This window comes from Oncorhynchus tshawytscha, linkage group LG01 (genome assembly GCF_018296145.1).
Source record: "Oncorhynchus tshawytscha isolate Ot180627B linkage group LG01, Otsh_v2.0, whole genome shotgun sequence".
NCBI lineage: Eukaryota > Metazoa > Chordata > Actinopteri > Salmoniformes > Salmonidae > Oncorhynchus > Oncorhynchus tshawytscha.
In genome coordinates this window covers 186995-201479 of record NC_056429.1, presented here as the reverse complement: position 1 = coordinate 201479, position 14485 = coordinate 186995, and the positions used below count along the sequence as shown (strand labels likewise).

At 40.7% G+C, this 14485-nt stretch overlaps 1 protein-coding gene across 1 annotated transcript in view; it reads left to right on the top strand.

Annotated features, from left to right (window-relative positions):
- ice2 (interactor of little elongator complex ELL subunit 2) overlaps positions 1-14485 on the top strand; it is a 61358-nt gene extending 46873 nt beyond the window's left edge. The window contains 1 exon segment of the mRNA XM_042327569.1: positions 13968-14485. Coding sequence (XP_042183503.1) covers positions 13968-14150 — 183 coding nt within the window. The 3' untranslated portion in view covers positions 14151-14485.

Sequence of the window (14485 nt, the reverse complement as noted above, 5' to 3'; positions counted from 1 at the left end):
CCGTCCCACAACAGCCAGTGAAAGTGCTGTGCGCCAAATTCAAAACAACAAAAATCTCATAATTACAATTCCTCAAGTATACAAGTATTTTACACTATTTTAAAGATACAATTCTCTTTAATCCAGCCACAGTGTCTGATTTCAAAAAGGATTTACAGTGAAAGCACCACAAACCACCAAGCCACAGAAAAACACAGCCATTTTTTCCAGCCAAAGAGAGGAGTCACAAAAAGCAGAAATAGAGATAAAATCAGATGACACTGAAATCTTCATCAGATGACACTCATAGGACTTCATGTTACACAATAATAATGTATGTTTTGTTTGATAAAGTTCATATTTTTTTCAAAAAATCAGAGTTTACATTGGCGCGGTACGTTCAGTAGTTCTAAAACAAGCGGTGATATTGCAGAGAGCCACATCAATTTACAGAAATACTCATAATAAACATTGATAAAGATACGACTATTATACATGGAACTTTAGATAAACTTCTCCTTAATGCAACCGCTGTGTCAGAGCAAACCATGCAATAATTTGAGTACAACCTTTAGACAACAAAGCAGCCAAAAAGATACCCGCCATATTGGGTAGTCAACATTACTCATATGAGTTCTGTTATACTCAGACATCATTCAAACAGTTTTAGAAACTTCAGAGTTTTTTATCCAATACGAATAATAATATGCTTATATTAGCATCTGGGACAGAGTAGGAGGCAGTTCACTCTGGGCACGCTATTCATCCAAAAGTGAAAATGCTGCCCCCTATCCCAAAAAAGTCAAACAAATCAAATATATTTTAGATTTTTGATTCTTCAAAGTAGTCACCCTTTGCACATTCTTGGCATTCTCTCAACCAGCTTCATGAGTTAGTCACCTGGAATGCATTTCAATTAACAGGTGTGCCTTGTTAAAAGTTAATTTGTGGAATTTCTGTCCTTCATTTGTTTGAGCCAATCAGGTGTTGTACAGAAGATAGCACTATTAAAGACCAAGTCCATATTATGGCAAGAACAGCTCAAATAAGCAAAGGGAAACAACAGTCCATCATTACTTTAAGAACTTTGAGTGCAGTTGCAAAAACCATCAAGTGCTATGATAAAACTGTCTCTCATGAGGACTGCCACAGGAAAGGAAGACCCAGAGTTACCTCTGCTGCAGAGGATAAGTTCATTAGAGTTACCAGCCTCAGAAATTGCAGCCCAAATAAATGCTTCAGAGTTCAAGTAAAAAACACATCTCAACATCAACTGTTCAGAGGAGACTGCATGAGTTACTGCAAAGAAACCACTTTGCAGTAAAGGACACCAATAATAAGAAGAGAATTGCTTGGGCTAAGAAACATGAGCAATGGACATTTGACTGGTAGAAAAACAATCCATTGGTCTGATGAATCCAAATTTCAGATTTTTGGTTCCAACCGCTGTGTCTCAGTGAGACGCAGAGTAGGTGAGCGGATGATCTCTGCATGTGTGGTTCCCACTGTGAGCATGGAAATGGTGTGGGGGTGCTTTGCTGGTGACACTGTCAGTGATTTATTTAGAAGTCAAGGCACACTTAACCAGCATGGCTACCACAGCATTCTGCAACAATACCATCCCATCTGTTTTGGGTTTAGTGGGGTTATCAGTTGTTTTTTAACAGGTTAATAACCCAACACACCTCCAGGCTCTGTAAGGGCTATTTGACCAAGAAGGAGAGTGATTGAGTGCTGCATCAGATGACCTGGCCTCCACAATCACCCGACCTCAACCCAATTGAGATTGTTTGGGATGAGAGTGTTTGTTTGGACTGCAGGATGAAGGAAAAACAGCCAACAAGTGCTCAGCATATGTGGAAACTCCTTCAAGACTGTTGGAAAAGCATTCCAGGTGAAGCTGGTTGAGTGAATGCCGAGAGTGTGCAAAGCTGCCATCAAGGCAAAGGCTAATTTGAAGAATCTAAAATATATTTTGATTTGTTTAACACATAATGTATGTGTTAGTTCATAGTTTTGATGTCTTCACTATTATTCTACAAAGTAGAAAATTGCCAAAGTAAAGGAAACCCCTTGAATGAGTAGGTGTGTCCAAACTTTTGACTGGTACTGTTCAGACCCTTTACTTAGTACTTTGTTGAAGCACCTTTTGGCAGTGATTACAAGTCTTCTTGGGTGTGTACTAGCTTGGCACACCTTTATATGCAGAGTTTCTCCCATTCTTCTCTGCAAATCCTCTCAAGCTTTGTCAGGTTGGATGGGGAGCTTCGCTGCACAGCTGTTTTCAGGTCTCTCCAGAGATGTTGGATCCGATCCAGGCTTTTGCTGGGCCACTCATGGACATTGATACTTGCCTCGAAGCCACTGCGTTGTCTTGGCTGTGTGCTTAGGGTCATTGTCCAGTTGGAAGATGAACTAGACTAGTCTCCCAGTCCCTGCCACTGAAAAACATCCCCACAGAACGATGCAGCCACCACCATGCTTCATGGTGTCAGGTTTCCTACAGACGTGACACTTGACATTCAGTCCAAAGAGTTCAATCTTGGTTTCATTAGACCAGAGAGTCTTTAGGTGCCTTTTGGCAAACTCCAAGTGGGCTGTCATGCTCCTTTTACTAAGGAGTGGCTTCCATCTTTCCACTTTAGCATAAAGGCCTGATTGGTGGAGTGCTGCAGAGATTTGGTATTTTATTAGGATCCCCATTAGCTGTTGCAAAAACGAATTAACTAGGAAGTCGGGGGACCTAGGAAATATATTCAGATTACAAAGTTATCAGTTCCTAAAATAACTTTTCAGATATTTTATCTGATCAATTAGTCTTCTAATTAATTAATTATTTACTGTACCTCCCGTTAGTCTCATTCCAAACGTCGTAAATTGTTGGTTATCTGCACGAACCCAGTCTTCACTATGAGTCATCCATACATCAATTGTCTTAAATAATTTATTTATTACTAAGTAATTCACAGAAATGCATAAACAAACAAACATGGTAAATATGGTTACATGAAATGATAGGAGAATGTGCCCTAGTGGGCTAAACCGGCATGGCGGCTTGTTAGACAAAAGGGGGAGTGGGGGTCGACTAAAGTCACTACAGTTAATGATTATAACAATTGAAATGCTAATCCTTTACACTTGAACACTCACTCATTCGGGAACAATTGCAATCAATATATATATTTACGCTCAGTGTGTCGTCTTGATCGCTGGTGAAAAGTTTGTGTTTTTGGTAGAATTGTCCATCTCTCTCCCTCCCTCTCTCTCTCGGTTGTGGTTAGAGGGGATAGTTCAAAGTGACATGCATTCATTTGTTATAGAATGGATGTTTCGGCAGTTGTCGTTCTTCGCATTCAATTATACCGAATTCCTAGCTGCAGACTAGTAATCAATATCAAAGACTTGTTCTTATTCTGTCGTTATCGATAGTCTAAGAGTTTAATCACGTGGTATGGTTAAAAGATTCAGGTCTACAACCTTTGTCCTTCTAATGGAGAAAAACATGGTCTGCAACCTTTAGCCATCTCGTAATTGAGGTAAGCTTGGTCTGGTGATAATTTCTCAAAGTTGGGTTTTATTCGGAATGGCAGAAAAGGGCTGTCCCAGGATGTCTGACCCTAACTGGGCTCAGGGGCGGTCCTCTGATTTAGTTCAAATCCAATTCCCTTTTTGAGTTTTCCTTCATTAAACAGTCCAAAATCACATTGTAAAATTGTGTAAACAGTATCATACTCACTCATTCATCTTATACAACAATTAGATGTAAACCTTATATCTGGGGCTATTATATAAACGGCGTTATGGTAATGTGGCCACATCGTCTCCCATGAGCTTTCTCAAGTTTTGAAAAACGGACAAGTTCGTAGCTGGATTCTTCACCGATCTTTTATACTATCTCAGGAACATGAAATTTGGTTCGTACCACAAGTTCTGTGAGGTGGAAGGATTTCCTTTGTTCTCCATGAAAAACGACTCTCTATAACTGTGTGTCCATGAGGTCTTCTCAGGACCTTGCTATACCCAAAGAGGCCAATGTCATGACACATAATACAGAATGACATTAAAAAAAACTCCTTTGCACCCCAGTATCTCTACTTGCACATTCATCTTCTGCACATCTACCACTCCAGTGTTTAAATTGCTAAATTGTAATTATTTTGCCACTATGGCCTATTTATTGCCTTACCTCATTTGCACACACTGTACATAGACTTAAAAAAAATGTATATTGTGTTATTGACTGTATGTTTGTTTATTCCATGTGTAACTCTGTGTTGTTGTTTGTGTCGCACTGCTTTGCTTTATCTTTGCCAGGTCACAGTTGTAAATGAGAACTTGTTCTCAACTAGCCTACCTGGTTAAATAAATAAATAAATAATACAGAACATCATTAGACAAGAACAGAACTACATACATTTTTTAAAAGGCAAACGTAGCCTTCATATCAATGCATACACACACACTATCTAGGTCAAATAAGGGAGAGGTGTTGTGCCGCGAGGTGTTGCTTTATCTGTTTTTTGAAACCAGGTTCGCTGTTTATTTGAGATGAAAGGAAGTTCCATGCAATAAGCGCTCTACAGTGGCTTGCGAAAGTATTCACCCCTTGGTATTTTTCCTATTTTGTTGCCTTACAATCCCCCCCAAAATCTATTTTAATTCCAGATTGTATCATTTGATTTACACAACATGCCTACCACTTTGAAGATGCTAAATATTTTTTTATTGTGAAACAAACAAGAAATAAGACAAAAAAAATTAACTTGATTGTGCATAACTATTCACCCCCTCAAAGTCAATACTATGTACCTTTTGCAGCAATTACAGCTGCAAGTCTCTTGGGGTATGTCTCTATAAGCTTGGCACAACTAGCCACTGGGATTTTTGCCCATTCTTCAAGGCAAACTGCTCCGGCTCCATCAAGTTGTATGTGTTCCGCTTGTGTACAGCAATCTTTAAGTCATACCACAGATTCTCAATTGGATTGAGGTCTGGGTTTGATTAGGCCATTCCAAGATATTTAAATGTTTCCCTTTAAACCACTTGAGTGTTGCTTTAGCAGTATGCTTCGGGTCATTGTCCTGCTGGAAGGTGAAGGTCCCATTCTCAAATCTCTGGAAGGCTGAAACAGGTTTCCCTCAAGAATATCCTTGTATTTAGCGCCATCCCTCATTCCTTCAATTCTGACCAGTTTCCCAGTCCCTGCTGATGAACAACATTTCCACAGCATGATGCTGCCACCACCATGCTTCACTGTGGGGATGGTATTATTGGGGTGATGAGAGGTGTTGGGTTTGAGCCAGACATAGCATTTTCCTTGATGACCAAATAGCTACATTTTTGTCTCATCTGACCAGAGTACCTTCTTCCATATGTTTGGGGAGTCTCCCACATGCTCTTTGACGAACAGCAAACGTGTTTGCTTATTTCATTGTTTGCAATTGCTTTTTTTCTGGCCACTCTTCCGTAAAGCCCAGCTCTGTGGAGTGTACGGTTTAAAGTGGTCCTATGGACAGATTCTCCAATCTCCGCTGTGGAGCTTTGCAGCTCCTTCAGGGTTATCTTTTGTTGCCTCTCTGATTAATGCCCTCCTTGCCTGGTCCATGAGTTTTGGTGGGCGGCCCTCACTTGGCAGGTTTGCTGTGGTGCCATATTCTTTCCATTTTTAAAATAATGGATTTAATGGTGCTCCGTGGGATGTTGAAAGTTTGGGATTTTTTTTTTATAACCCAACCCTCATCTGTACTTCTCCACAACTTTATCCCTGACCTGTTTGGAGAGCTCCTTTTGTCTTCATGGTGCCACTTGCTTGGTTGTGCCCCAGACTCTGGGGCCTTTTAGAACAGGTGTATATATACTGAGATCATGTGACACTTAGATAGTATACAGGTGGACTTTATTTAACTAATTATGTGACTTCTGACGGTAATTGGTTGCACCAGATCTTATTTAGGGGCTTCAAAGCAAAGGGGTGAACACATATGCACCCACCACTTTTTAATTTTTTATATTATTTTTTCATTTCACTTCCCAATTTGGACTATTTTGTGTATGTCCATTTAAATTAAATACATTTATATTACAGGTTGTAATGCCACAAAATAGGGAACATGCCAAGGGGGATGAATATTTTTGCAAGGCATTGTATGTAATACTGTACGTTCTCTTTAATTTGTTCTGGATTTGGGGACTGTGAAAAGACGCCTGGTGGCATGTCTGGTGGGGTAAGTGTGTGTGTCAGAGCTTTGTGTAAGTTGACTTTGTGAACAATTTGGGATTTTCAACACATTAATGTTTCTTATAAAAATAAGTGATGCAGTCAGTCTCTCCTCAACTCTTAGCCAAGAGAGACTGGCATGCATAGTATTTATATCAGCCCTCTGATTACAATGAGAGTAGAACGTACCGCTCTGTTCTGGGCCAGCTGCAGTTTAACTAGGTCTTTCCTTGCAGCACTGGACCACACGACCGGACCACAATCAAGATGAGATAAAACTAGAGCCTGCAGAACTTGCTTTTTGGAGTGTGGTGTCAAAAAAGCAAGGCATCTCTTTATTACGGCCAAACCTCTACCCATCTTTACAAACATTGAATCTATATGTTTTGACCATGACAGTTTACAATCTAAGGTAACGCCAAGTGATTTAGTCTCAACTTGTTCAACAGCCACACCATTCATTACTAGATTCAGCTGAGGTCTAGAACTTAAGGAATGATTTGTACCAAATACAATGCTTTTAGTTTTAGAGATGTTCAGGACCAGTTTATTACTGGCCACCCATTCTAAAAACCGACTGCAACTCTTTAAGGGTTTCAGTGACTTCATTAGTTGTCCTTCTGTTTCTACAAACTGGAGTCCATCTGTGGTAAATTCAATTGATTTGACATGATTTGGAAAGGCACGCACCTGTCTATATAAGGTCCCACAGTTGACAGTGCATGTAAGAGCAAAAACCAAGCCATGGGGTCGAAGGAGTTGTCCGTAGAGCTCTGAGACAGAATTGTGTTGAGGCACAGATCTGGGAAGGGCACCAAAAAACAGTCTGCAGCATAGAAGGTCCCCAAGAACACAATGGCCTTCATTTGGAACCACCAAGACTCTTCCTTGAGCTGGCCGCATGGCCAAACTGAGCAATCGGGGAAGAAGGGCCTTGGTCAGAGAGGTGACCAAGAATCCGATGATCACTCTCCAGAGTTGTTCTGTGGTGATGGGAATACCTTCCAGAAGGAAAACCATCTCTGCAGCACTCCACCAATCAGGCCTTTATGGTAGAGTGGCCAGATGGAAGCCACTCCTCAGTAAAAGGCACATGAAGGCCCGCTTAGAGTTTGCCAAAAGACACCTAAAGACTCTCAGAACATGAGAAACAAGATTTTCTTGTCTGATGAAACCAAAGTTGAAATCTTTGGCCTGAATGTCAAGCATCACGTCTGAAGGAAACCTGGCATCATCATCATACTGTAGGGATGTTTTTCAGCGGCAGGGAATGGGAGACTAATCAGGATCAAGGGAAAGATGAACAGAGCAAAGTACAGAGAGATCCTTGATGAAAACCTGCTCCAGAGCACTCAGGACGTCAGACTGGGGCGAAGGTTCCCCTTCCAACAGGACAAAACCCTAATCACACAGCCAAGACAACGGAGGAGTGGCTTCGGGACAAGTCTCTGAATGTCCTTGAGTGGCCCAGCCAGAGCACAGACTGGAACCCGATCAAATAACATTTTATTGGTCACATATACATGGTTAGCAGATGTTATTGCGAGTGTTGCAGAATGCTTCGACCATCTCTTAAGAGACCTGAAAATAGCTGTACAGCGACGCTCTCAACACAACCTGACAGACGTTAAAAAGATCTGCAGAGAAGAATGGGAGAAACTCCCCAAATATAGGTGTGCCAAGCTTGTAGCGTCATACCCAAGAAGACTCGAGTACCAGTCAAAAGTTTAGCGTCATACTTGTATGCTGGAAAACACTTGGTTTGTTATTTTTGATTCAAACAAACTTTTCATTAAATACGAATACCGAACTTGTTTTTGCGACGCCGTTAGGTATTAAGAGCACCGCTATTTCTTGTCCCGGAATCCTGCTTGACAGTTTAAACCCTGCTTAAAAGAAAAGCTAAGCTACTAGCCATCAAGCTAAGGAAGTTGGTACCAGATGAGTTTTGCAATGGAGCCATCTTTGTCTGGGGAAAGAAATGAATTGTTCCAGCGCTGTCGGCGCTGTATCTACTACGCTTTGTTTCGGGACAAACCGTATCCCTCCATGTTCCAATGCAGCAAATGTTTGCTTGCCGAGGATTATTGGCTTGAGGTGGCTTCCTTGATCACGCAGGTCGCCAGCCTACTTAAGAAACTGGGGGAAAAATGCAGAGGTGATGTTAACATTTTCTACACCGGTGGCTGGACGGCATTGTTGGATGCATCTCCGCCTTGCCGTTAACAGACTGGCCTGTGTTGCCCGGAGGTCCCCCATCTGATAGCGGAGTCGATGGAGCACAGCAAGAGGAGCAAGGCAATCGACGATGATCTCATGTCATGAGCCGTGTAAGCCAAAGACATAGGAATCCCGCAACGCAGTCTACACTCCCAACGAGAGGCCCGGAGCGGATACAAACAACTAATAGTTTCGCCATCCTGGAGCTTGATCTTCCTGCATCTTCGTCGCTGGGCCTGTGTCTGTGGTCGCAGTGCCTACTACTACCATTTCAAATTCGTCATCGGCAACCTTCCGTCCCTGCTCTGGATCGAGCGGGACTTCTCCATCTGTGGGAGGCCTGCGCCGGGAGCAACGGGCTCAGGTTATCCTGCCTCTCGCTGTTCTATAAAGGGTTCTCTGTGGGAGTGGGCGGATTTCCCCGTCCTTTAAGCCATCTGATTCTGGGCAGCTCCATGGTAAGACATGTGACCGTTCCTGGTGCAAAAACAATGTCCTATCTCGGAGCTTGAGTAAATTACATTACTAAGATGCTCCCAAATGTACTACGTCAGGACATGGAAATTCATTCTATCATAGTCCATGAGGGTTTTAATGACATTATGAAGGGCAGTTCTGAACAGTTGAAACTGTATTTTAAAGAGGTGATTGACTCCGTGCTAGACACTAACAAAAGACCCATCATATCTGGCCCTGTGCCCTCTCTGAATCGAGGCATTGAATGCTTTAGCAGGATTCCATCTCTTCACAACTGGCTACTTGATTATTGTAGCTCAATGGGTGCAACTTTTGTTGACAATTTCGATACCTTTTGGAAACATAACAGGTTTTATAAGGAGGATGGGATCCACCCAAATCATTTGGGTTCCTGGATCCTTTCACAGCATTATAAGGCTGCGTTGAGACAATGGCTTATCAATTTATTCATTTTTTTAACCTTTATTTAACTAGGCAAGTCAGTTAAGAACAAATTCTTATTTTCAAAGACGGCCTAGGAACAGTGGGTTAACTGCCTGTGCAGGGGCAGAACGACAGATTTGTACCTTGTCAGCTCGGGGATTTGAACTTGCAACCTTTCGGTTACTAGTCCAACACTCTAACCACTAGGCTACCCAATGACTCAAGCCCAGCTCAGTTGATCCCTACCATTGTAACATAGAGTTATCAATGCTTTAGCAAATGTACATTACACCAGGGGTGTTGGTAGACACAATGTATGTATCTCTAACTGCCCTGAATATCTCTGCTGATCCTACAGCTATGCTGTAATCATGTGCCTATGAACCAGAGTTATACTGTTAGCACTGAGCCGGTGTGCCCTAGAAGGAAGTCCACTGTGAGCAGCTGATCCTGCACTAACATAAATAACACAAACATATCTACTTCTACTAAGCTTCCCAGTAAAGCAATGAAAACAAGCAAGCATCCCAGAAGAAAAGGGCTCAAAATAGCCCACGTTACCATATGTAGCTTAAGAAACAAGGTTCATAAAATCAATAACTTGCTAGTAACAGATGACATTCATATTCGGACTATCTCTGAAACTCACTTAGACAATACCTTTGATAAGAGTGGTAGCAATACAAGGTTATAACATTTACAGAAAAGATAGAATTTCCAATGGTGGAGATCTTGCTGTTTGTATTCAGAACCACATTCCTGTAAAGCTTAGAGAAGATCTAATGTTAAATACTGTTGAAGTAATATGGCTACAGGTTCATCTGCCTCACCTAAAGCCCATTCTGGTGGGAAGCTGCTATAGACCACCAAGTGCTTACAGTCAGTATCTGGATAACATGTGAAATGCTTGATAATGTATGTGATATCAACAGAGGTATATTTTCTGGGTGATTTTAAATATTGACTGGCATTCATCAAGCTGCCCTCAAGAAAAACGTCAAACTGTAACCAGCACCTGTAATCAGTCAACCTACCAGGGTAGTTAGTTACAAACAGCACAGGAATTAAATGTATTGATCACATCTTTACTAATGCTGCAGAAATTTGCTTGAAAGCAGTATACAAATCCATCGGATGTAGTGATCATAATATAGTAACCATATCTTGGAAAACAACATTTAAGGCTGGATCAAATATAGTGTATAAGAGGTAATATAAGAAGTTTTGTGGTGATTCCTGTTGTTGTGAAGAATGCATTGGTCCATGGTGTGTAATGAGGAGCAAACAGATGCTGCACTGGACACATTTATGTAATTGCTTATTCCAGTTACTAATAAGTATGCAAGAAAATGACTGTAAAAACTGTTAAATTCCTGTGGATTGAGGAGGATTTGAAAAATTGTATGGAGAGGGATGAGGCAAAATGAATGGCAAATAAGTCTGCACAACCGATTGGCAAACTTATTGCAAATTGAGAAATCATGCGACTAAACTGAATAAAAAGAAGAAACTACACTATGAAAGAAAGAAATTATATGAAGAATGACAGTAAAAAGCTTTGGAGCACCTTAAATGGCATTTTGGGGAAAAAGGCAAACTCAGCTCCTCCATTAATTGAATCAGATGGCTCATTCATCACAAAACCAACTGATATTCCTAACTACTTTAATTTGTTTTTCATTGGCAAGATAAGCAAACTTAGGCATGACAAGCCAGCAACAAATGCTGACACTACACATCCAATTATGTTTGACCAAATTATTAAAGACAAGAATTGTAATTTTGAATTCCGTAAAGTGAGTGAAAGAGGTGATTTTTGTTGTTGTCTATCAACAATGACATGCCACCGGGGTCTGACTACTTGGATGGAAAATTACTGAGGATAATAATGGATGAAATTGCCACTTATTTGCCATATTGTCAATTTAAGCCTACTAGAAAGTGCATGCCCCCAGGCTTGGAAGGAAGCAAAAGTAATTCCGCTACCTACAAATAGTAAAGCCCCTTTTACTGGCTCAAATAGCCGACCAATCGGCCTGTTACCAACCCTTAGTAAACCTTTTGAAAAAATAGTTTGAACTGATACAATGCTATTTTACTGTAAACAAATTGACAACAAACTTTCAGCATGCTTATAGGGAAGGACAAGTGTAGCACTTACACAAATGACTGATGATTGGCTTGATGATAAGATTCTGGGGTCTTTTTTGTTAGACTGAAGTGCGGCTTTTGACTATCGATCATTGTCTGCTGCTGGAAAAACACGTGTTATGGCTTTACACCACCTGCTATATTGTGGATAGTGTTACCTGTCTAACAGAACACAGAGGTTGTTCTTTAATGGAATCTTCTCCAACATAATCCAGATAGAATCAGGAATTCCCCAGGGCAGTTGTCCAGGCCCCTTACTTTTTTCAATCTTTACTAATAACATGCCACTCGCTTTGAGTAAAGCCAGTGTGTCTATGTTAGCGAATGACTGATTATACGTCAGCTACTACAGCAACTGAAATGACTGCAACACTTAATTAACAAAGAGCTGCAGTTAGTTTCAGAGTGGGTGGCAAAGAATGTTAGTCCTAAATGTTTCTAAAACTAAAACCATTGTATTTGGGACAAGTCGTTAACTAAATCTTGTAATAAGTAATGTGAAAATTGAGCAAGTTGAGGTGACTAAGCTGCTTGGAGTAACCCTGGATTGTAAACTGTCATGGTAATAACATATTGATACAACAATAGCTAAAATGGGGAAAAGTCTGTCCATAATAAAGCCCTTGGATGTACAGTACACAGATAACTAATATTAATAATATGCATGTCAATCTCTCCTGGCTCAAAGTGGAAGAGAGATTGAGTTCATCACTACTTGTATTTATGAGAGGTATTGACATGTTGAATTCACCAAGCTGTCTGTTTGAACTACTGGCGCACAGCTCAGACACCCATTCATACCCCACAAGACATGACACCAGAGGTCTCTTCACAGTCCCCAAGTCCAGAACAGACTATGGAAGGCACACAGTACTACATAGAGCCATGACTGCATGGAACTCTATTCCACATCAAGTACCTGATGCAGCAGTAATATTATATTTAAAAAACAGATAAAAATATACCTTATGGAACAGCGGGGACTGTGAGGCAGCACAAACATTGGCACAGACACACACGATAACATACGCACTCTACACACATGTACACAGAGATTTTGTACTGTAGATATGTGGTGGAGTAGGGGCCTGAGGGCACATCGTGTGTTGTGACATCTGTGAATATATTTTAACGTTTTTTAAATGGTATAACTGCCTTCATTTTGCGGGAAGAGAAGCTGCTGGCTTGATGAGGATCCATAATAAATACAAATACCCAAGACTCGAGGCTGTAATCGCTGCCAAAGGTGCTTCAACAAAGTACTGAGTAAAGAGTCTGAATACTTATGTAAATGTAATATTCAATTATTATTATTATTTTTTTTTAATACATTTGCAAACATTTCTAAATACCTGTTTTTTTCTTTGTCATCAGGGGGTATTGTGATGTCATTAGGGGTATTGTGGGGGGGGGGACAATTTAATCCATTGTAGAATAAGGCTGTAACGTAACAAAATGTGGAAAAAGTCAAGGGCTCTGAATACTATACTTTTACTTTATATCGTTACTAGCTTTTGAAATATTAATGGGAAAAATATATATGTTTCCTGGTTGCTAAAATTCGAATAGTTCGCCTACTTTCAGTTTGTGACAGCAAGCAAGTATAGTGTAGAGAATGTTTGTTCAAAGAAATGTAGGGGGTGGATCAACTTTAACATTGCGGCTTCCATCAATGTAATTGTCTGCATTTCCAATCCCCTTAAAATATATATTATGAATGATTTCCTTTATTATTTTCCCCTAACCGTACCATTTAGTAAACTAATGGACAACAACTATTAGGCTTCTACTTCCAGCTTATACATACTATGTACATGTTAGACACAGTATATTTTACAATAGTTATCTTTTGTTTGTTTGTAGTCTCATCCTTCAGCTATCCTCAACCCCTCCCAGTTTTTATTTCTATTTGTCATATTTTTCAACTCTGCTGTGATGTTTCACACAAGTTCTGAACCTTTCTATTCTCTTAGTTTCTACAGATTGTAAATTAAAAAAAAACATTTTTGCTGAGAGGGAAATTGACTGACTTTTCAGATTACCCAGCAGTACTATCTGCAGAGTTAGCTCCAGGTAAATGTTTCAATTCTTCTGCCATTCCTGGACCTTCGACCAGAAGCCGAAAATAAAATACGGAAAAACAAAACTTAAGAACGAGTGCATAGAAATGGCGCACATAGAACAGATCAACCCATTCTTAGACTCGCTTTCAATGAGAATATCAGAACTATTACTGACATTTCTGTGAATTTGGTCAGGTCGCCCAAAAAGTTGCTTTAATAAGTAGCTGTAGAACTCAACAGCAGGAAGGTATCATCATGGTGGAAAAATGGAATCTGAAACATTCTATTCACCCTCAGAGTTTACTGTTGTGCTGCTACAGGCCTTCAGGGTAACACCCTCTAACACACCCTAACATGTCTGTCATAACACACCCCTCTCATACAGCTAGTCTGCCCCCAGCAGCTCCCATAGCAGTTACTCTCTCCTGTCCTCCCAGGCAAGGAAGGGCGGGGCTGGAGAACCAGGGACGCCGGGTCCAAGTAAGGGGAAGGTAGGGCCAGCTAACCCCACCTCCAGCCGGGGAGCGAAGAAGAAGAAGAATAAAGGGAAGAGAACACAGAGGCGAGACAAGTGGATGAAGAGGCAGATCCAACGCTCTATCCAGCAGAACAGCCCTTAGGACCACCTACAGAACCATCTATAAATCAAATGTTATTGGTCGCATACACATGTTTAGTAGATGTTATTGCAGGTGAAGCGAAATGCTTGTGTTTCTAGCTCCAACAGTGCAGTAATATTTAACAAATAATATTTAACAATTTCACAAGTGTTAGATATGCATGTATAGAACCATTATAGCATGGCGCTTGCAATGCCAGGTTTGTGGGTTCGATTCTCATGAGGGACCAGTACGAACATGTATGCTCTGGATGAAAGCGTCTGCTAAATTACTAAAATGTTGAGTGGGTTGGTGTACTTTCTGCATTATTCAGATTAAAGAGTATAATAATCACA